Raw genomic sequence first — 21,970 nt, 5'->3', positions numbered from 1 at the left:
TAACTTACAACAATCTCACTAGTATATGAGTTAATTACTTAAATTCATGTTATGTTGTAATATTACGAATCTTACCAGATTTTGGTACGTTTATATATGTATCTCATGATGCATGGACTCAAATTGTATTAATTTGTTCTAGATAAACTTTATCAAAGTGGATTCACATGTATCTAGGATACATAGACAAATTTCGCACCCTCTCCTCCCTTCCATCTCGCTCACCACTCTCTTATCTCACTCGCGTATCTGGGATGCATCACACTATATACATGTATCTCGCGTATCTAGTATCATATATACATGCTAATCACACTAGATTTTTTGCTAGTGTAGTAGTGTTATTGAAACAACTCCATTGTTTGTCATATTTGATTTGAAAATCTTCTCATTTTCTTGATGTTATAGAATTTTAAGTTTGAAAAGAATAAAAATGGAAAAAAAAAAAGAACAAAAGAAGGGCTAGCACACCCCATCCCTCGGCCCTTCTAGGGTTGGGTTGGGTTGAACATTTTCAGGCCCTTCCAAATAAAGGGCCAACCCACCCTAGCCCATCAAATTCCTTGGTCCGAGAGGCTTGGGCCGGTTGGAACTGGGCTGACCCTTTTTGACAACTCTAATTTTAAGTGTATACTGTATAGAATGGAGAGATATGTATTTTGTATATGTATATACAATTTTTCTCACTTTATACAAACACAACTTATACATTTTTGTTTGTATAAAGTGAGAGAGGCGAGGGAGAGAACTGAGAGTGGCGAGCGAGATTCAGGGGAGAGAGGCGAATGGCAAGAAATTTGTTGTGAATTGGAATTAAATGAAACTATAGCTATAGCATTTATTTTGAATTAATAATTTGTTATAATGCACAATTTTCCCTACTTAAAACCCCATCTACGCAAAAAATATCCTTTTTAATTAGTGGTCAGAATCTCTTCAAAATTAAGTAGCTCAAGTTGGGCTGGTTGGCCCAACCTATGTTTAGCTATTTTCTGTCCAATACATTTTAGCCCAACTAATCTTTGAGCCAATTTTAGCCTAATTAATTTATGGTAATTTATCGAAATTTCACTAGTTTAGGAGTTAATTATTTAAATACACATTAATTTGCACTATTACTAAACTTACCAAATTTTAGTGTGTTTAGATAAAAATTAGGTGTAATTTGTTCTAATTCGCATGTATTTGAGATACATAGACAAATTTTACTCGCCCCCTCCCTACTTTGGTGTATTTGGTAGCAAAAATTATGTATCTAATTGTATCTTACTTGAATAGTATTATGAAATTATTAAATAGTGAAATAAAATGTAATTATTTCCAAACTATAGAGAGAATTGGTAAATATAACTAAAATATTTGTGTAATTAGATAGTTTCTCCTTAATTTATTAACTCTACACATTTTGACCGTTTCAAATCTAACTCCACTCGTCCACTTGGCACCCCGTATTCACAACCATATCACAACTAAATAGAAGATATGTTGAATTTGACGCCCATCAATCTAATAATTTCGATCCACTTATCATAGTTGGATGCATGAACATAGAACTTTTCACATCATAAAGTTCTCACGTCGATTCGAAAAAAATAATTAGTATGACTTGTTGCAAAGTCAAATAAGTGAACAAACTAACATGTCTACTGTCCAAACTTTGAATGTGTATTTGTTGTGTTCTTTTTTTTTATGAAAATGTTTATGACTCTTCCAATTATGAAAGTAAAATCTTCCCTATCCAGTCATGGCTCTGCATCATTGTGACATGACTTTTTAATGTGCACACACATTATTAATTTCATTAATGAAAACCTTAGTACTGAGTCCAAAATTAAAAGGGCAACAATTTTTTTCGAAAATTTCAAAAGGGCAACTCAATTAATTATGAAATCAAAAGGGCAACAATTTTTAACGCCGTGTAAATCAGATTTTCTAAAACGAGGCTCAAATTCCAATGAGCCTTACAAGGCTCAAATTTCGATGAGCCTTATAAGGCTCAACCGCCAATGAGCCTTGCAGGCTGTTATTTTTTTAAAAAAAAAAAAACATTCTCGTTTTATTTTCTTGTTTGTTAAAAGTCTAATAATAATAATAATAATACATAGGTGTTGATATGATGCATAAAGATAGTTTAGACCTTATTGCTAGCCATTACTTTGTGATTTTTCAAACGAACTAAACCCAATAGTTTAGACCTTATTTACTACTTAGTTGATATTTTTTTTTCTTCAACTTTTTTTATGTGAAATTATAATTTGGTTTATTCACTTGCATAATGATAAAATTCAGCCTTTTTTAGTCATACTTTATTTTGATGGAAATGTCCTATTGATGATTATGTTGAAAACATGAGAAAAAATATACTTCATATCAAGGTAAAAAAAATAATATACTCTTTAAATAATTTATAGTAAACATGAACCATGCATATATGTTGGAGTTCGAAAACATCAATTTTATATATATAATTTGTAAAAAATTGATAGAACATATAAGGGACATGATAGAAAATATAAAAGACAACACTTCTAGAGATTATCGTTTGTCTTGATGCGGTTGTTGTTGTTGTTTATGTCTACCAGTTCCACAAGTGGTGGGTACGTGTGACCTTGTTGTTCTTCGAGGCTTGTTGATGTCCTGCCAAATTTTATTTATTACTGAATTCTATTAATATTTTATAAATGTCCAAATTGAAAATTTGTCGATTATAACAACACACACACACACACACACACACACACACACATATATATATATATATATATATATATATATATATATATATAATTGAAGTTTTCGAATTCCAACATGTATGCATGGTTCATGTTTACTATAAATTATTTAAAGAGTATATTATTATTATTTTTACCTTGATATGAAGTATAATTTTTCTCATACATATTCATCAATAGGGCATTTCCACCAAAATAAAGTATGACTAAAGAAGGCTGAATTTTATCATTCTGCAAGTGAATAAACCAAATTATAATTTCACATAAAAAAAGTTGAAGAAAAAAATATATCAACTAAGTAATAAAAAAGGTCTAAACTATTGGGTTTAGTTCGTTTGAAAAGCCACAAAGTAATGGCTAGCAATAAGGTCTAAACTATCTTTATGCATCATATCAACAACTATGTATTATTATTATTATTAGACTTTTAACAAACAAGAAAATAAAACGAGAATGTTTTTTTTTTAAAAATAACAGCCTGCAAGGCTCATTGGCGGCAAAGCTTTGTAAGGTTCATTGGCGGCTGAGCCTTACAAGGCTCATCGGAATTTGAGCCTTGTAAGGCTCATTGGAATTTGAGCCTCGTTTTAGAAAACCTGATTTACACGGCGTCAAAAATTATTGCCCTTTTGGTTTCATAATTAATTGAGTTGCCCTTTTGGAATTTTCGAAAAGATTTGCTGCCCTTTTGATTTCGGACTCCATTAAATGCGGCAAGATATACAAGAATTTTTTTGTCATTATCATTATATGAAACTTTCTCTGGATCACTTTATTTGTCATATTTTTTGTTTGCATGTTCTTTAACAAATTATGTATTTTAATTATTATATCCTTATTTATTGTTTTTAATTATTTAAAATATTTCTCTCTTCAATAAATAAAAGAGAGTTAATCTAAGAAATCATAATATTGAAGTATATGTATGTGCTCTTCACTTTGTTTTTTAATGTCAAGAGTGTTTTAGATTATCTATTTTTAATAAAGGCGGCAAGTAAAGTGGTTCAAAGGGTAACTACTTGCTTATTTATACACTTTACAATGCATCGGGTCATGTACCGATTTCGATTTACCCTAATTTAGGCTCTCTCTGTTATGATTAACTATTAAACAAGTACAGCTTTCCAATTGCCAAGGGACGATCGAGAAAAAAAAAATCATCAGCCAAAAAAACTTTACTTAATTCTAGAGTAGATAGTGACGGATTCAATTTTTTTTATCAAGGGGTTTGAAAACTGAAAATATAATCTCTAGGATTTAAACTTGACTCAAGATAAATTTTGAACCCTAAACTATTGAACCAACATCTAATCTTGGGTTCAAAAATTTCAAAATAGGTATAAATTCATAATAAAAAATTTAAAAATTTAGGTTATACATATAATATAATATTTTATCGAGGGATTCAGACTTCAGGTGAACACCCTTGCACCCCTTGGATCCGCACCTGATAGTAGAGTAATTAAATTAGCTTAATTAAGAGAGTTGCTTCGACTGTTAGCCTGCCAGGAGGCAAGTGTGATAAATCCCAAATCTTAGATTTGCTCATACCAAAGTCATAATATATTTCACGTGTACATCATTAATTGTTTATCAGGTCAACTTATTTTCAATTGAAATATAATGAAGCTACTACTATATTATAGGAATACGAAGTATACTAACTAACTTTAAGAGCTAGGTTATTATAACTATTCTTGTTTATTACTCCTATAATTTATTATAACTAGATCAAGTTACACTATTTAATACTCCCTTCGTTCCTGTTTAGTTGTCACCATTTTGAATTTCACGATCTTTAAAAAATTCGGTAAATTTACCATTGTATCTTTATTTAGTGTTTTCTTGAATTTAAATTTTTAATTAATGAATATGAATTAATTTATTTTGAATAATTACTTGATCAATGAATAGGAATTAATTACTTTATTTTTCTATCTTAGTCAAATGCATAATTTCAATGCTAATACTTCTCAATGGTAAAACAAGTAAAATAATGTTATTTATGCATTGATTTTGTGAAATGACAAATATTAAGAAATATATATTTTTTAGTAAAGACGACATATAAATAGGAACAGGGCGAGTATAAACAATTGCCTACAACATTTTTTATTGTATCATATACTAGGTGTTGGATTGCATGAAATATATATATTTAGGATTGATTTATAAACAAATTAATATATTGGATCCGCCTATACAAAGGGTTTTATTATGAATAACTTACATAGATTTGCTATATTAAGAAAATATTTACTATTTATAGCAATAATATTTTTTTCACTAGATACTTATAATACATTTATAATATAATTTTAATACATATTACAAAGAACAATTTATAAACTATATATATATATATATATAAAATATAAATTTTATTCATGGATAATATATTCATCACACAATTTAATACACTTATATATATTGCATTAATTTCTTATCAAACAAGCATAATATATTTTAAAACACTTATAATACATTATTTATATTGCAGGCATAATTCACTTTATTAAAAAGTATTCACCAAATAATTTCTCCTTTTATTAATCAATTGCTGAATTTGTGCGACTAATATATATATATATCGATGACTTGAATAATCAAATTTTGGAATGATTAAAGAGTAATGAAAGTAAAGAAATGCAAACTAAAAAAGGAGAAAGAATCACATCATTACATCCTAATCATATATATTACGTAGAACTCTTTTTAAAAAAATTTATCTTTTTCTCTTTAGGAATCAAAATTATGAAGTGATGAGTTGGATCGCGTTTAATCCGTTAGCTTTATTAAGAATCAATTTAAAAAATGTTTTTAGTTTTCAGTTTTCTTCTTTTTACTCCTTGTTAAATGAATTATACAAAACATATATTTTCCGACTTATTTTTTATCGAATCAGCTTCTTAAAAGGGAAAATTACGTGTATAAGTAAATATATACTAGTTAATTACTTAACATAACTATAGTTTGCCTTAATTGCAATTCACGACCTGCTTTTAGCTATAATTACGCAGCTCAGCTTTTTAGTTTTGTATAATTTGCACATTTGTATAATTCGGAATTTGTACAATATAAATTGTACTTTTGTATAATTCGAAATTTGTATAATATAATTTTATAACTGTTTACACTTCTGATGTTTGTAATTGTATAAATTCGTTATTTCGAGTTTATAAAAAAACAACTGAATTATACAAATGTACACACGAATTGTACAAACCTGCGAATTATACAAACGAGGCAGCTTGAACTGTATCTACAACCCGTAAATATGCAAACTATAGTTATGGAGCATAATTAAATTCATTATAGTGGCTATTTGCGAAAGTTCCTCTTAAAAAATATATACAATAATTTATCTAATTGCATACTACTAATGATTTTCTATTAGTGCAATTAGATAAATTGAAAAATTGCTAGTAAAACTTTAGAAGGGCACTTAAGAATGTAGCTCGATGAAGTGATTGAGAAATCATGATGTTTCAAGTTCAAAATTTAGTGGAGACAAAAAAAAAACACCAGGTGATTCTTTCCATTCGTCCTAATCTAGTGGATAGGGTTACTTGATACCTGCGTGAAAACTGACCCGAACACAACAATCATTAGAAATAAAAATTAGAATGAGTTTTGTTTTCTCTTTGATAAAACGTGTGCTTTAATTTCTTGCCTTTGCGAATACAAGCATCAATGTTTGTCATTATTATCTATTGGCCATCAAGACAAGATAACTTTATAATTATGTATGACTAAAATTTGGACGCGTTGAATGGAGTTTGTTGGTTGATATGATGTACTCTTCCATTTCCTACGTACTAATTATTAGTCCTACATAAAAGTTAACTAGAAAACTACGTACACTACAAAACTATAATTGTAACATCAAGTGAATAGTCTAATGAAAAACTAGTTTATTATTATTTTGGAATAACTAATGATACTAAAACATTGGGACAAATAAATGTAGTAAATTATTAATGTTTATTTGGACGGACGTCTTCCTTTATATATATATATATATATATAAGTTGGGAATAAGAATATCATAATTATAAAATGAAAAGATTAAAGAACGTGATGGCATTTATAAAATATTGTTTGTGATTTGATATATATGACACAATGAAAACTTTCCACCAATAATCCATGAGCTGGTGTTTAATTATGTCTTTGCTTTAAGTAACGATTAATATGTTTACGTGTACGTATATGTTAGGGGTGTATATTGTATGGTTCAGTTTAATTTTTTCATTTAGTGATTTGATTTATTGATTAATGATTTTTATATTTGTTATATCATGACCAAACTCATAAGATATCGATAATTCGATTTGACTTAATAATTATCTAATCAATTAACTTTAAACCTAAATCAACTTCAAGAAAGAATCATTCAATTGAAAATCTCCGAAGAGGCGAAGAGCTCTGATCTCCATCTCTGTCTTATCTGCGGGATTTAGAGTTACCAAATTCTAAATTCCTCGGTGACTTCATGTAGTCAAGGGTAATATTGTATACTTTTTTTTAGAAATTAATTGTTTAACCGATATTTAAAAAAAATAGACAATTCATTATTTATAATATGCTAAATCACTCTCAAACCTTTAATTTAATAATCCGATATCAATTATTTAATAAGATTTTATCAATTTAAATTATCAGTTACGATTTAATTTTAAACACTCCCCAAAATTATGATAGTCGAATGGAAATTTTGTTTGGTTCATTTGTGTCATGTATGTGTGTGTATATCAAGTACATGGAGTATTGTTTGCAATAATAGAATCAAGTATGAAAATAAAAGAGACACAATTATTACAAAGACAATAAAAAGGAAAGATGTGACATATATATATTACTGATTAAGACTATATAGTTTGCTGTTATTTTAACCCACCTAACGTACCAAAGAAAGAAAAAAAAACATGAGCTTTGACTAATACCTACTTCTTTCTGCAGAAATATGAATGAGTTCAGACTTGATTAAGGATCTTGAGTTCTTGACCAACCAAATGAGAATGAGAAGTTGCTAATATAAATATTTTTTCTATATTATTAACATATTAATCTATTATAACAATTTAGTTATCGGAGAAGGGCCTAAAATACCCTTTAAGTATTTGAATTGATATAAAATTATCCTTCATCCACCTTTCGGCCTTAAAATACCTTTGTCGTTCATTTTTTGTACCCTTGATGTTAATCTTGTGGCTCATATTTGCCCTTAATAGCTTCCTTAAAGTAAAATTATTAAATATTTATTTATTAAGTTGCTCAATGTGATTGGTCTAAATTTAAACTCTTCTCAAATAAATAATAAAAATCATATTTTTAAAATTTTACTTTTTTATAAAACCACATATGATTCATATTTTTACCTGATACTCTTGAAAATAATATTGAAATTTTCATGATATCTTCCAATTGGTCTATTTTTAATCAACCCCCAACTTATTATAACGGAACCCAAGTCATAAATGAGGATCCAACTAAAATTCATACTCACCCCGACAGATTGTTCATCTAAAAAAGAATTATTATTTTATTAATATAAAATTTTCTATCAATTATCCAAATGTCTTGTTCATTTTCTCTTGTATTCTCTTTTTTAAATCTCTTATTCTTAATTAAGATATCCGGGATTCAAACTTGAATCGAACTCACATGTTTATATATTCTTTTAATTTGTATTATTTCTATGGTGGGATGAGGTTGGGGATAAGAGAAATAATTATTTTTATTCTTTTATTTTGAATTTTGGGTACACACAAAAGAAAAATGTGATATTCGTACATATTTGCTTAATCAAGTCATTTTTTATTGAACTAATTATTTCTATATGAATGCATCGTTATTTTCCTCCTTTTTTCTCTCTTGTTTGTCATAAATTGAAAAAAAATAAAATTAAAATGGTGGAAAAGATCCAAATAGAAAAAAAATGAAAGAGATAAGAAGTGGGGGGGGGGGGGGAGTGTAGAGAGTAGATGCCTAACCTCTTTTTAAATTTTAATTTATTATGAAATTCAAAATAAAGTCAATCATGTGAGTTTATATATAAAGTAATTTCAAATTATTTTAATGGACAAGAGCCTAAAATGCCCTTAAACAATGAGATTTGGTACAATATTCCTCTCCATCCACCTTATGAGTATGATCCGTTAGACATCAAGGGTGTTTTTGAGCCAAAAGGTGAACAACAAGGATATTTAAGGCCGAAAGGTAGATGGAGGATAATTTTGTACCAATTCAAATACTTGATGGGTATTTTAGGCCCTTCTCCGTTTAGTTATTATATTTATCAAATTATCAATTAATATCCCATATTTATAATAATAGAGTTATATTCTTAAATTATATGAATACTTTTACATCGTCAATATGTAGAAGTTATTCGACTGTAGGATGAATCGGGAGTTGAAGCTATGAATAATGATATTCCTTTCGTCCATTTTTACGTGTTCATTATTAACTTGATACGTCCTTAAGAAATAATAAATAGAATTATGATTATTTACTATACATAATCTTTTCAATGTACTCTCTTGATTTTAAAATTGAACAAATAAAAATGATATATATTACTCTCTCTGTCCTTAATTACTTGTCCATTTTTCCTTTTTTACTTGCACCTAATTACTTGTCCATTTTGACGAATCAAGAAAGGACAAAAAAAATTTACCGATTATACCCTCAATTAATTATTTTGAAAAAGATAGAACTTCTTGAAAATTTTAAGTTTTTAATTCATCCACTTCATAATTAATAGGCGTAAAATGTTAAATTCATTATGTCAATTATTATTTTCTTAATAAGTGTGTCAATTCAAAAGTGGATAAGTAATTAAGGATAGAGTATTAGCATTACCCTAATGAATAAATCGACAAATAAATATGGACAGATGGGGTATATAATTAATGGTTATTAATACGAGGGAAGGCAGCTTCTTAATTGATCCAACTATCATCTAGACATCTACCAACACCCTAATTAAATTAAACGAGATGAGAAGAGGGACAAAATTATTTTAATTAGTACGTACTACTTTTTTTTGGTTGAAAGAGAATAAAAGGAGCTAGTTAGGATGGTTTAATTTAGGGTTTTTATCCTATCATAGTTTTATATAGAGGTACAAACTTTTAGATATATACTAATTCCTTCCGTCACTTTTACGTGTACTATTTCAAAAATAAATTTTTATTTTTATTTATTATTTTTAATTTATCAAAAAAAATATTTTTTATGTTTTACTCATAGTATTAATTATTTATTTTCAAATTATTTTTAAGACATAATACTAAATACTTCATCTGTTTTTACTTGTGCATTTTTAAAAAAATAATATATTTTTACTTGTCATTTTTCACGTATCAAGAAAAGACCTTTTTTTTCCTTTCATGTTTTACCCTTAACATTATTTACTTATTGTTAAATTATTTTTATGACCTAATACTAAACATCAATTAATAGGGGTACTAATAGGTAAAATAATCATGTCAATAATTATTTTCTTAATAAATATGTCAAGTTTAAATATAATAAATAAAAGTGAACGGAGATAATATCCATTAATTATAAATATTATGATAAAATTGTCAGATTAATCATTATTTTTCTTCACAAGTGTCGCTCTAGCTTATCTCAAATAGGGAAATTAAGACTAGAATTTTGCATATAAACTTTAGCCTATACTTTTTCATTATTTAGTGATATATAATTCAAATTAATTCATATTCACGTGGAGTAAGGATTATTTAAGGGAGAAAAGTATGCTCCTTATTAAAAATTTCTCAAATTCTCGAAATTCAAATTAGAGTTTTTAGGGGTCGTCTAGTCATGAACATAAAATTAATATATTATTTGAAAATTTTAAAAATGGAGTTGGAGTAAGCTGTGTTTGATCATACTTTATGCAATAAATATTTAGAATTTGAATGCATCCTTTTAAAATAAAAAAAGAATAAAATATAATTTAAATACATCATTTCATGTTCTCATTTTATCATGGATTCAAAAAAAAGTTGAATACATCCGCACAACCTTTTAAATTTGTCATTAAATTTTATCATCTAGATATTTTTAATTATAACTTATTCCAACTAAACACTTAAATATACGTGATAAAGTATTACTATTAAGATACTTCTTGATCATATTTTTAAAAAGCTTGTGTGTCCACAAGCATACTTATTAAGTAAATAAATTAATTACATAAAATATATCTCATTTAATCATTCACATCAGCATTACTTCGAATGTGAATAAGGTTTTACAGCTTATTGATGTAAATGAATATAATTATGAAAGGTGACATGTTCTAAAATTTTAACTGATTAATTTATTTACGTAATGAATATTTGAGAATACGTACAAATATTTTTTCAAAATTTGACTCGGAAGTGTTTGATATGAACATATTATTGTCCATTTGGATGCTCAATTCGAATATATCGTAGTTTAAATGTTTAAATAAAATTTACTGATAAATTTAAGAGATTATAAAGATATTCTATCGCTGACCGTTATAAAGCAAAAATAAATATACGGGCTTTTAAACTGTTAAAGAATGTCTATGATTGGAGAGTTGGTTGTCAAAGATGCACACCTCTTTATAATTTGAATACAAGAAAGGCAAACGTACTCATTACCCCCCTGAACTTGAAGCTTTTTATACGGTGTACACCTAAACTAAATTTCGTTTTAATTACCTCCGAACTTGTTTATTCCTCCGTCGCGTACACCTTTTTCGTCCACCTGCTCCTATTGTGACTACACACGCGCGACAGCTGGCAAAACTGATGATGTGGATTTCCAGCTGGATAAATAATAGCCACCTAGATAAATTAATATTGCAAAAAATAAATTTCTTAAATTTAAAATTCATTGTTTAAAAGTTATATTTGAATAAGGGCTTATTTCGCGGAACTCCTTTTGGATTTGGGTTTTTCTAGAGGTGAAGTTGGTCGATTAAATTTCAAATTTGTCTGAAATTCTTACCAAGTAAGTGTTAATCTTTGTTTCCTTTACTTTTCATTTACATTTTGCCCTATTTTTCATTTTAAATATGCCAAATATTAAAATTCATTGTTTAAAAGTTATTTTTGAATAAGGGTTGATTTCGCGGAACTCCTTGAATTTCAAATTTGTCGGAAATTCTTACCAAGTAAGTGTTAATCTTTGTTTCCTTTACTTTTCATTTACATTTTTCCTTATTTTTCGTTTAAAATATGCTAAATATTAAAGGAAAATGGAGATTTTACGTTTTTTTACCGTTGTAGCTTTGTGATGTGGAAAAAATCACTTCCTCACGCGCCTAGTAGAGTGTGTTGTCAATTTCTACGCCAGGTGGACAAAAAAGGTGTACGCGACGGAGGAATAAACAAGTTCGGGGGTAATTAAAACGGAATTTAGTTTAGGTGTACACCATATAAAAAGCTTCAAGTTCAGGGGGGTAATGAGTACTTTTGCCTAAAAGAAAATGTACTCTTTCATATGCAAAATTAGAACTTCAATTTTTTTAAAAAAAAGATATATTGAGATGAGATAATGTTTACATCATTGAAGTGAATATGAAGAAATCAAAAATTAATAATCATGTTTCAAGAAATTTGATAAAGAAGTGCTTTCATGGAATTAGAAACAAGTTGCCAAGTTAGCAACTTCTTACCAGAAATAAATAAATAAAAATAAAAATAGAGACTTAAAATGTGTTTTGTGCTGAAAATTAAGTGAGAATGACATGTGTGGATATTTTCTGGAAGACAATTAAGGTGATAGGGGAATGACACATACCAAACATATATACATCATGTCCCAATTCTTCACTAAAAATTAATGTCCCAATTTGAATGGCTACAATCTCATCAATTCTCCAAATTCAAAACTTTATAATTTATAAGTAGGTCAGGTTTAGTAAACGGTCTCTATCAAGAATTTTTTTTATATTCAAGACTTGAATTTGATACCTTTGAATAAGGAAAGCGCAGTTCTATTTACTGCACCACATCCTTTAGTGGTCTGTTTGAGTAATTTGTTCTAAAAGGAATTGGTATATTTATATATTTGGAAATCATTAATTTTAACCATCATTAGAAACAAAGATTTTTTTTCCACCATAGATTAATGAAAAATTGTGTTATAGAATATGATTTTCTTATTCATTTTCTATCTAACCAGTTTGCTAGTAAAATACATGATGAAAAATAAATTCTCACTAAAATAGTGGGAACTTACTAGTTTTTAGTTTTTACATATGAAACAATTAATAATTTTAATTTTTACTTCAATTCAATCAAAATATGTATAAAAATAACCACTAGACATTTTCGATGGAAAAATAGTATATTTCTTTTAATAATGAACCTTTATCATTTTGTCTTTAATAAAATGTTCTTATAGGTACATAAAATATTATGGAGGTTTAAAATAATAAATTTTAAAAGTCACAGAGGCTATAGCCTAGGCCCTAGCTAATCAAAAGTATACTATAACATGCTTAAAAACACAAGTTTAATTTTTTTAAAATTATATATATATATATATATTTATTATGTTGAATTAAATTAAATCAGATAAATTATAATAATAGGGAATATTTGTCAATTTTTGAGGAATTTACCAACTCGAACGAGTTGACATCAGAATTTGGTTCACTTAAATTTTGAAAAAATATTTTTCACAAATAAGTTTGAAAAACTTTTGTGCATTTTAATTGTTTTTTCGAGAAAATATTTTTGAGATTATTCGTGTTAGTTTTTGGAAAACATTTTCATCTAATTATTTTTGTTTCCGAAAATTATTTTCGTCTGATTTCTGAACTATATTTGTGGTAAACAATAAACGGTCAAAGATTTATGTAATTAATATCATATTTTTTCCTTTTTTTTCTTAACTAACTTGATTAAAATTGTTTAGACCATATGAATCAAATATATATATGTTGAGCTAAAGTGTAAAGGGAAAAAGTTAGTTACAAGTTTGTTAATAAATAGTTACAGAAGTTAGTTATGATTAACTGTGATTAGGTAACTTTACTAGTCTAGTTAGTTAGTTGATTCACACCTTGATATAGTGATGTATAGGTATCATTGTAAACTACTGCAGTTATGATGAACTGAATGAAACTTCACCTTTCCTCTCTTCTTCTTAGCTTAATGTTTTCTCATTCATTCACCATTGTTGGTGCTTAACATGGTATCAAAGCTCTAAGGTGTTCCAGTTGATCGCGTTAGCTTTCAGTGCAGTAGAAGACTCAAGATATTGTATTGTCCTAGAAGCTAGTGAAGATCACAATTGTAGCTGCAGTTTATCATGCCGACTGATTCTTCATCCAGTGGTGCAGTTCAAGGAGGAACTACAATGGTGGATTCTCATCATCCTCTCTTTCTGCAATCGTGTGATACTCCAGGTAGTTCTCTGGTCTCTATTCAACTGTCTAGATCTGAGAATTATTCATTATGGAGTAGATCTATGAAGATAGGTCTTCTAGGTAAAGGGAAAATAGGATTTATTAATGGAAAATGTAGTAAGGATAAATTCAATGCATCTCTACATGATCTATGGGAAAAATGTAATGCCATAGTGCTATCATGGATAATGATCTCTGTAAGTAGGGAATTATTGAGTGAAATAGTCTATGCTAGCAGTGCTCAACAAGTATGGACTGATTTAAGAGAGAGATTTGACAAAGTTGATGGCTCTAGAATCTTCTATCTGCATAAGGAGATTGTCACACTGTAACAAGGACTTATGTCTGTTTCTAGCTATTTTTCTAGACTCAAGGAGTTATGGATGGAATATGACTCATTGATGTCGTGTCCTGGTTGTTCTTGTGAGAGTTCTAAGACCTATGTAGAGCACTTTGAGTACCAGAGACATATGCAATTTCTCTTAGGACTAAATGAATCTTATAATCAGTCTAGAAGTCAGATTATGATGCTTGATCCAGCACCAGGTGTAAACAAAGCTTTTTCTCTTGTAATGGTTGAAGAAAGTCAGAGAATCCTTGGTAAATCTAATACAACAGGAAGTGATCACTCTGTTTCTGCTAATGCTGGTGGGATGAATGAGGCTATGGCCTTTTTTAGTAATGGTAAAGGACATATACCAAGATCAGGATCTACTTCACAGTCAGGGTCTAATCCTTCTACTGGAGCTGGGTTTAGATCTAATCATAAACAATTTAACAACAATAGCACTCTTTACTGTGGTTATTGTAACTAGAAGGGTCACATTAGAGCTACTTGTTACAAATTGCATGAATATCCTGCTGATTGGAAAGGTAAAATGAGAAACAATGCTAGTTCTATTTCAGCTAATCTTGCAGGATTCAACAATGCTCTTGGACTGCTTATGCATCATCATAATGCCTCAACATGGAATAGTCAAGGAGCAACTAATGATTCTAGTTTCTCTAAGATTCTAACTACTGGATCTTCTGGTGTATCCTCTCATCAACTGCAACAGTTTCACCCTTATTTCTCTCCATAGCAGTACATGCAGCTCTTGCAACTAATAGAGCCAGATAATGCAAAGAGTAACTGTGATACTACTACTACTGCTCATGCATCAGGTATGATGATTTGTCCTTCTCTCATTCCTGATGCTGACAAATGGATCATTGATACAGGAGCATCCAAACACATGGTACACATTTTAAGTATGTTAACACAATATCGTTCCTTAGAGAGAGATCTTTGTAACAAAGTATATCTACCTACTGGTAGCCTTACACATGTCAGTCACATTGGGTCTTCTCGAGTGTTAGGAGGAGCTGAGATCTCAAATGTGCTACACATCCCTGAATTTCACTATAATCTTCTATCAGTATCCAAGTTAACAAGGGAACTAAATTGTTGTGCGATCTTTTATCCTTATCATTGTGTTTTTCAGGACCTCTCAAGTGGGAATGTGAGAGGGCCTGGCACACTGGTGAATGATCTGTACGTGATTCATGTTGATACTCAGTTAAAGACTCAGGGAACTCAACTGAAGTCTCAGCAAGATCAAACTACTAATGCTAATGTGGTTTCTTCTACTAGTCCTAACAACTTGGTTTTATGGCATCAAAGGCTGGGTCATGTACCTGTTAGTGTACTGAGAACACTTAGTTGTTGCAAACATATGTCTTCTTCCTTTATTGATATATGTACTGTATGTCCCTTGGCTAAGCAAACCAGATTCCCTTTCCCCTTAAGTACTACCTCTACATCAACTTGTTTTCATACATTACATGCTGATGTATGGGGTCCCTATAGAGTTCCTACTCATGAGAATAAAAAATATTTCCTTACCTTGGTTGATGATTACTCTAGATATACTTGGTTGTTCTTGTTGAACTCTAAATCTGAGGTTATTGTCGCTTTACAGAACTTCTTTACAATGATTAACAATGTTTTTTCCAGCACCATCAAAGTGTTATGATCTGATAATGGTTGTGAGTTTTTTAACTCCCAAGTTTCTAATTTACTTAAGACATTGGGTGTATTGCATCAGAGTTCTTGCACTTATACCCCACAACAGAATGGGGTTGTAGAGAGAAAACATCGACATGTTCTTGAGATGGCCAGATCCTTGAGATTTCAGTCTCACCTTCCTCTCAGATTCTGGGGAGAATGTGTTCTCACAAGTGTGTACTTAATAAACAGGATACCCTCCACAGTTCTTAAAGGTAAAACTCATTATGAGCTGTTGTATAAAACTCTTCCTTCTCTTGATCATCTTAGAGTGTTTGGTTGTCTTGCATTTGCTTCTGAGGTAAAGAAGACTGACAAATTTTCCTCAAGAGTTGTTCCAGCTGTGTTTCTTGGTTATTCTAGTCTTCAAAAGGTCTACAAACTCTATAGTTTACATACCCAAACTTTCTTTGTCAGCAGAGATGTTGTATTTAAAGAATCCTTCTTTCCTTTTCAGCATATGCGTCCTTCCAGTTCTCCTCTTTCCCTGTGCTCCAATTTACAGGAGACACTTCCACAGACTTACTTTGTGCAGAGTTGCCTTTGTGTGATCAGGCTGTCCCTGAGCCTTCTGACTTTTCTTTGAATCCTCAGTCCAGTTCTCATGTGCCACTTCCTCCACTTCCCATTTCTTCACATGTGTCTGTTAGTCTTCGAAAATCTTCTCGACCAATTAAACCTCCTATATGGATGACTGATTTTATCACTCCTAAGTCTAGGTCTGCTTGCTTTTACCATGTATCCGATAGTGTGTCCTATGATCTTCTTTCTGCTTCCTATGATGCTGCATTTGCTGCTTACTCCTCTATCTATGAGCCTATATCCTTTGCTGAGGCTTCTTCCCATCCTCAATGGGTTGATGCCATGAAGGCTGAAATCAGTGCTTTATGTAACACCCCGACTTTTCAAAACGTATAAATTGACTCGTATCTTCGTGGAAAGACCAAGAGGGTGGGTAATAAATTAAGAATGATGTGTTATGTGATATTTTAAGTGTTCAAGTGTTGTGTCTCAAGTTTTGAAGTTAGGTAAGTGGCAAAATAAAAGTTGGCGAAAGTTACCGTGAATTCCTTTTTAAAGATTTGTCTGAAATTTGGTCAAATGTCTCAGACGTTTTCTCCCAATATATTAATAGTTATGGTCGCCGCGACCTATGAAATCGAAGGTCTACGAGTCTAGTTTCCAACGCATCAACTCGTTCGTTCATACGACTTCAGAATGGAGAGATATTCACGTTTTCGCAAGACTGCACAAGCAGGCAGGTGAGGTGTGTCCCTAGGTCGGTGGAACTTTATATATATCATCTTCTTCGACTTTTATTCATTTTCCTTAGTAAAGAACCAGAAAACTCACAAAACTTACAAAACCCACTTCTAGGACAAGCCAAGTCAATGATTTTCTTGACATAAGTCCTTGACAAAAGTTGTTCTACGCGTTGAGCTCGTCAACCTTTAATTTGTTTTATCGATTTCCTAGCATATCGTACTTTCGTGTGTGGACAGTAGGAGTTTGGGCATATTTTAAAGTTTTGAGGTGTATTACAAACTTATAATCAAGGTAAGACCCTTCTTTCATCGACTCTAGCTTTGATAAGTCGCAAATAGCAAATTGCGACGAAAATACATATCTTTTATCGGATTTTCATTGTATCTTCTATTCTTTTGTGTTGATTATGATCCTGTCTTGTTGTAGTGTATCAAAGGGGATTGTGATTAAAATTATTAGGACACGTGAATTTAACAAAAAAGGTATGTTAAGACTATTCCCTACTTACGGCATGTTTCCTTAAAGCTTAGAAGCAATGTATTTGGGTTGTTATCCTTAATATACTTGTAGTCGTGATTGTTGATTGTTGGCTGCTCGAGTTGATATAATCCTCCCTTGTCGGGATTCTTATTTAGTTAGTAGCATCCCTATGTTGGACACAACTTAGAGGCTATTTGTATAGGTTGCTTATAACTAAATTGCTCACTTTTAGCGATTGGATTGTTATTGTTGCCCTTGAGGCTATTGTGGTTAGCTGCAGGAATGCGATCTATGCCTAGAAGAGCTATGTTATGCCTACAGGGCTATATGGATGCCTAAAAGGGCTATGAGTTGCCTACGGGGATATATTGATGCCTAGAAGGGCTATGAGTTGCCTACAAGGCTATATTGACGTCTAAGAAGGCTATGTGCTTCCTATAGGGCCATGTTATTGCCTAAGAGGGCTATGAGTTGTCTATAAGCTATGTTGATGCCTAAGAGAGATATGTGTTGCCTACGGGGCTATATTAATGCCTAAGAGGGATATGTGACTGCCTACAGGGCTAGGGGTATATAGGCTGATTGGCACCGTCCGGGCTTATAGGGGCCTGAGTAAGTGGTCTTGTGTGCTGTTTGTACCTGCCGAGCTTATGGGGGCTTGGTTAGGTTGTTGTTTTATTATTTTTGATAAGTTTAGATTTAGGAGCAGGTCAGTACACTTATCTTATCCTTGATTTATTTATCAGATTATTCCAGTATATCAGGATACTTTATCATAGTCTATTGTCTTTCATACTCTGTACATTATTTTGTACTGATGCCCCATTGCCTTAGGGACACTGCATTCATGCATGCAGGTCCTGACAGATGACCGACTAGACCTCCTCAGCAGCAGGATTGACTTTTATCCGGTTGGCTAGCTCATTTCCTCCGGAGCTGCCAGAGTTGGGAGGTTTTTTACCTTTTGTTGTATATATCTTTATGGGTAGGCCGAGGCCCTATCCCGCTCTTTATTACTCTTAAAGGCTTGCAGACTAGTGTGTGGGGTGTATAGCTACGTTATGGCCATACTGGCCTGTGTCAGTTTGTTGAAGCTTGTGAGTTGTTTGATGTATTGTATTGATATATACCTGCATTTAGTTTTGGTATAGATATTATGGTGGCCTCGACGGCCCAATCAGGACTTCTGTGCGAGTTGGCTATTTATTTATATGATCTCCTGGGAATAGCTGTTTCTTTTATAGATCAGTTGACAGGGGCCTTGCCGGCCGAGGGTTTAGTTTTAAGCCGAGATATACTTATTTGGTTTCTTGATTGCGTGTGGCTGCCATGCGCTAGTAGCAAATGGTTCAGCAAGGTCGGCTTGGGCCTAAGTTTTGGTATTAGGAGCCAGTTGCGCCCCTCGAGTTTGTGGCGTTACACTTTAGAGGCCAACAACACATGGAGCATTGTTGACCTTCCTCCTGGCAATCATCCTATTGGTTGTAAATGGGTGTTTAAGGTCAAATATTTGGCCTCAGGAGCTGTTGAGAGGTACAAGGCTCGATTAGTAGCCAAGGGGTTAAGTCAGAAGGAAGGGATAGACTATACTGAAACTTTTTTGCCTGTTGCTAAAATGGTCACAGTTAGATCAGTTTTGGTTGTTGCTGCTGCTAAACATTGGCCTATTTTGCAAATGGATGTTCATAATGCTTTCTTACAGGGTGATCTACTTGAGGATGTCTACATGGTGGTTCCACCAGGTTTTAGAAAGTCTGAGGAGTCTACTAAAGTCTGTAAGCTTCACAAATCACTGTATGGTCTCAAGCAGGCCACTCGACAGTAGAATCTAAAGTTAACTGCATCATTACTTCAGCTTGGGTTTGTTCAGAGTCACTATGACTACTCTCTATTCACTAGGCAGACTGGCCCTGACCTGGTTGTGGTCCTCGTGTATGTGGATGATCTTCTTGTTACTGGGAGCTGTGCTTCCTTGATTGTTCAAACCAGGAATGATCTTCAACTCAAGTTCCACATGAAGGATCTTGGGGAGTTGACATTTTTTCTTGGCATTGAATTTACTAGGTCCAAGGAGGGGTATGTTATGAACCAGCGCAAATATGCCTTGGAACTTATTTATGAGATGGGATTAAGTGGTGCAAAACCAGTTCACACTCCACTAGATCCTAATGTAAGGCCGACTTCCATTGAATATGACTCATATGTGCAAAGTGCTTCATGAATCATACAGGCAGACAAGCCATTGAAAGATATTGGGAGATATCAAATGTTAGTAGGGAGATTATTATATCTCACTATGACCAGGATAGACATATCATTTGATGTTCAAGTTTTGAGTCAGTATAATATGCATGCTCCAAAAGAGTCTCACATGGAAGCAGCTCTCAGGGTAGTCAGATATATTAAAACAACTCCGGGGTTAGGCTTGTTTATGCCTTCACAAAGCTCAGAATTACTAGCTACCTACTGTGACTCAGATTGGGGTACTTGTGTGCAATCAAGGAAATCTGTCAAAGGCTATCTTGTAAAATTTGGTGATGCTATTATCTCTTGGAAATCGAAGAAACAAGAGACTGTTGCTAGGAGTTCTGCTGAAGCTGAGTTCAGGAGCATGGCATCAGCAGTAACTGAATTCACATGGCTCATTGGGCTATACAAGGAGTTAGGAGTCAGCATTAAACAACCAGTAGATCTGTTTTGTGACAGCAAAGCTGCAATTCAAATTGCATCTAATCCCATTTTTCATGAAAGAACCAAGCATTTTGATATTGATTGCTACTTTGTTAGAGAAAAGATATTACAACATATAATCAAGACTCAACATGTATCAACAAGGGATCAACTAGCAGACTTACTTACTAAAGGACTTTGGAAAGCTCCACATCTACACTTAATGTCTAAGCTGGGATTGAAAGACATCTTTCAGCCATCAGCTTGAGGAGGGGTGTTGAGCTAAAGTGTAAAGGGCAAAAGTTAGTTACAGAAGTTAGTTATGATTAACTGTGATTAGGTAACTTAACTAGTCTAGTTAGTTAGTTGATTCACACCTTTATATAATGATGTATAGGTATCATTATAAACTACTGCAGTTATGATGAACTGAATGAAACTTCACCTTTCCTCTCTTCTTCTTAGCTTACTGTTTTCTCATTCATTCACCATTGTTGGTGCTTAACAATATATATATATATATATATATATATATATATATATATATGTTGGGATTTTGGTCAAGCATATAATTTTTTTATATATATATATATATGTTGGGATTTTGGTCAAGCATATAATTTTTTTAGTTAAGAAAGAGTAATATTTTTTTCAATATATAGCAGGAGTCAACAACTTATCAAGTAAATGAAACAATCCAACAAAAATCGATCCAAAAGTGACCGGTCTAATAAGAAAAAACGGGGAAAGGGATATTTACATCAATATTAGATGATTGATTATTAATTATGTCCATGGAACATTTGATTAGGTTAATGCAATATTTCTATTCGAATTCTTATGTCTATGCTCACTATAATAACAATTGTTTTTTAGCAGCAACGAATATATATATATATATATATATATATATATATATATATATATATATATATATATAGAGAGAGAGAGAGAGAGAGAGAGAGAGAGAGAGAGAGAGAGAGAGAGAGTGTGCTAAAGCCTTTAACTGTGTATTAATTAGGCAATTGCTGTTATAAACTTTAAGGACATTTACAATAAGGGCTAATTATTGCTAAAAATATATATTTAGTAACAATTAAACTATTATAATTAATTAATTATCACTAAAGATCAATTTTTGTGCTATAACTTTATTATGTTTATCATGGAAAATTTAAGGTTAAGGTGTTATCTTAATAAATATATATCTTGGGAAGTTGAAGATGAAATCAGACTGATGAGGCAAATAATAAAAACTCAGTATATTATAGTGTAACTTTATTATAGAAAAGCTACTAACACTGCTGATAGTTTAGCAAACTTTAAGGCTGAAATGTACAATTATCCAATTCTAAGCTAGAGTTTGGT

General features: G+C 31.3%; 4 protein-coding genes across 4 annotated transcripts in view; all 4 read left to right on the top strand.

The window, feature by feature from the left end:
- LOC125838739 (uncharacterized) overlaps nucleotides 1-21,970 on the top strand; it is a 212,914-nt gene that overhangs the window by 152,998 nt on the left and 37,946 nt on the right. The gene's annotated exons all lie outside the window — the stretch shown is intronic.
- Nucleotides 1-21,970, top strand: part of LOC125838729 (uncharacterized) — a 58,330-nt gene that overhangs the window by 19,564 nt on the left and 16,796 nt on the right. The window lies entirely within an intron of this gene.
- Nucleotides 14,043-14,471, top strand: LOC125838862 (uncharacterized). The gene has a single exon (XM_049517889.1). The coding sequence runs from the start codon at nucleotides 14,043-14,045 to the stop codon at nucleotides 14,469-14,471; it is 429 nt and encodes a 142-aa protein (XP_049373846.1).
- On the top strand, nucleotides 14,541-17,104 carry LOC125838861 (uncharacterized). Its single transcript, XM_049517888.1, has 6 exons — nucleotides 14,541-14,940; nucleotides 15,058-15,173; nucleotides 15,225-15,377; nucleotides 15,624-15,818; nucleotides 16,227-16,559; nucleotides 16,661-17,104. Exons 1-6 carry the CDS (start codon nucleotides 14,541-14,543, stop codon nucleotides 17,102-17,104), a joined length of 1,641 nt encoding a protein of 546 aa, XP_049373845.1.

This window comes from Solanum verrucosum, unplaced genomic scaffold (assembly GCF_900185275.1).
Source record: "Solanum verrucosum unplaced genomic scaffold, falcon-dt-bn FXZP01000182.1, whole genome shotgun sequence".
Classification (NCBI taxonomy): domain Eukaryota; kingdom Viridiplantae; phylum Streptophyta; class Magnoliopsida; order Solanales; family Solanaceae; genus Solanum; species Solanum verrucosum.
The sequence above is the reverse complement of the archived record's forward strand: the minus strand, read 5'-3'. Positions and strand labels throughout refer to the sequence as shown.

Bases quoted from the DNA above. Each gene is read 5' to 3' on its own strand.
- LOC125838862 (XM_049517889.1), top strand. From the start codon at position 14,043: ATGCCGACTGATTCTTCATCCAGTGGTGCAGTTCAAGGAGGAACTACA.
- LOC125838861 (XM_049517888.1), top strand. From the start codon at position 14,541: ATGTCGTGTCCTGGTTGTTCTTGTGAGAGTTCTAAGACCTATGTAGAG. The intron at 14,941-15,057 runs GTTATTGTAACT...CTAATCTTGCAG, and splicing joins CAATAGCACTCTTTACTGTG to GATTCAACAATGCTCTTGGA. The intron at 15,378-15,623 runs GTACACATTTTA...TGTGTTTTTCAG, and splicing joins CAGGAGCATCCAAACACATG to GACCTCTCAAGTGGGAATGT.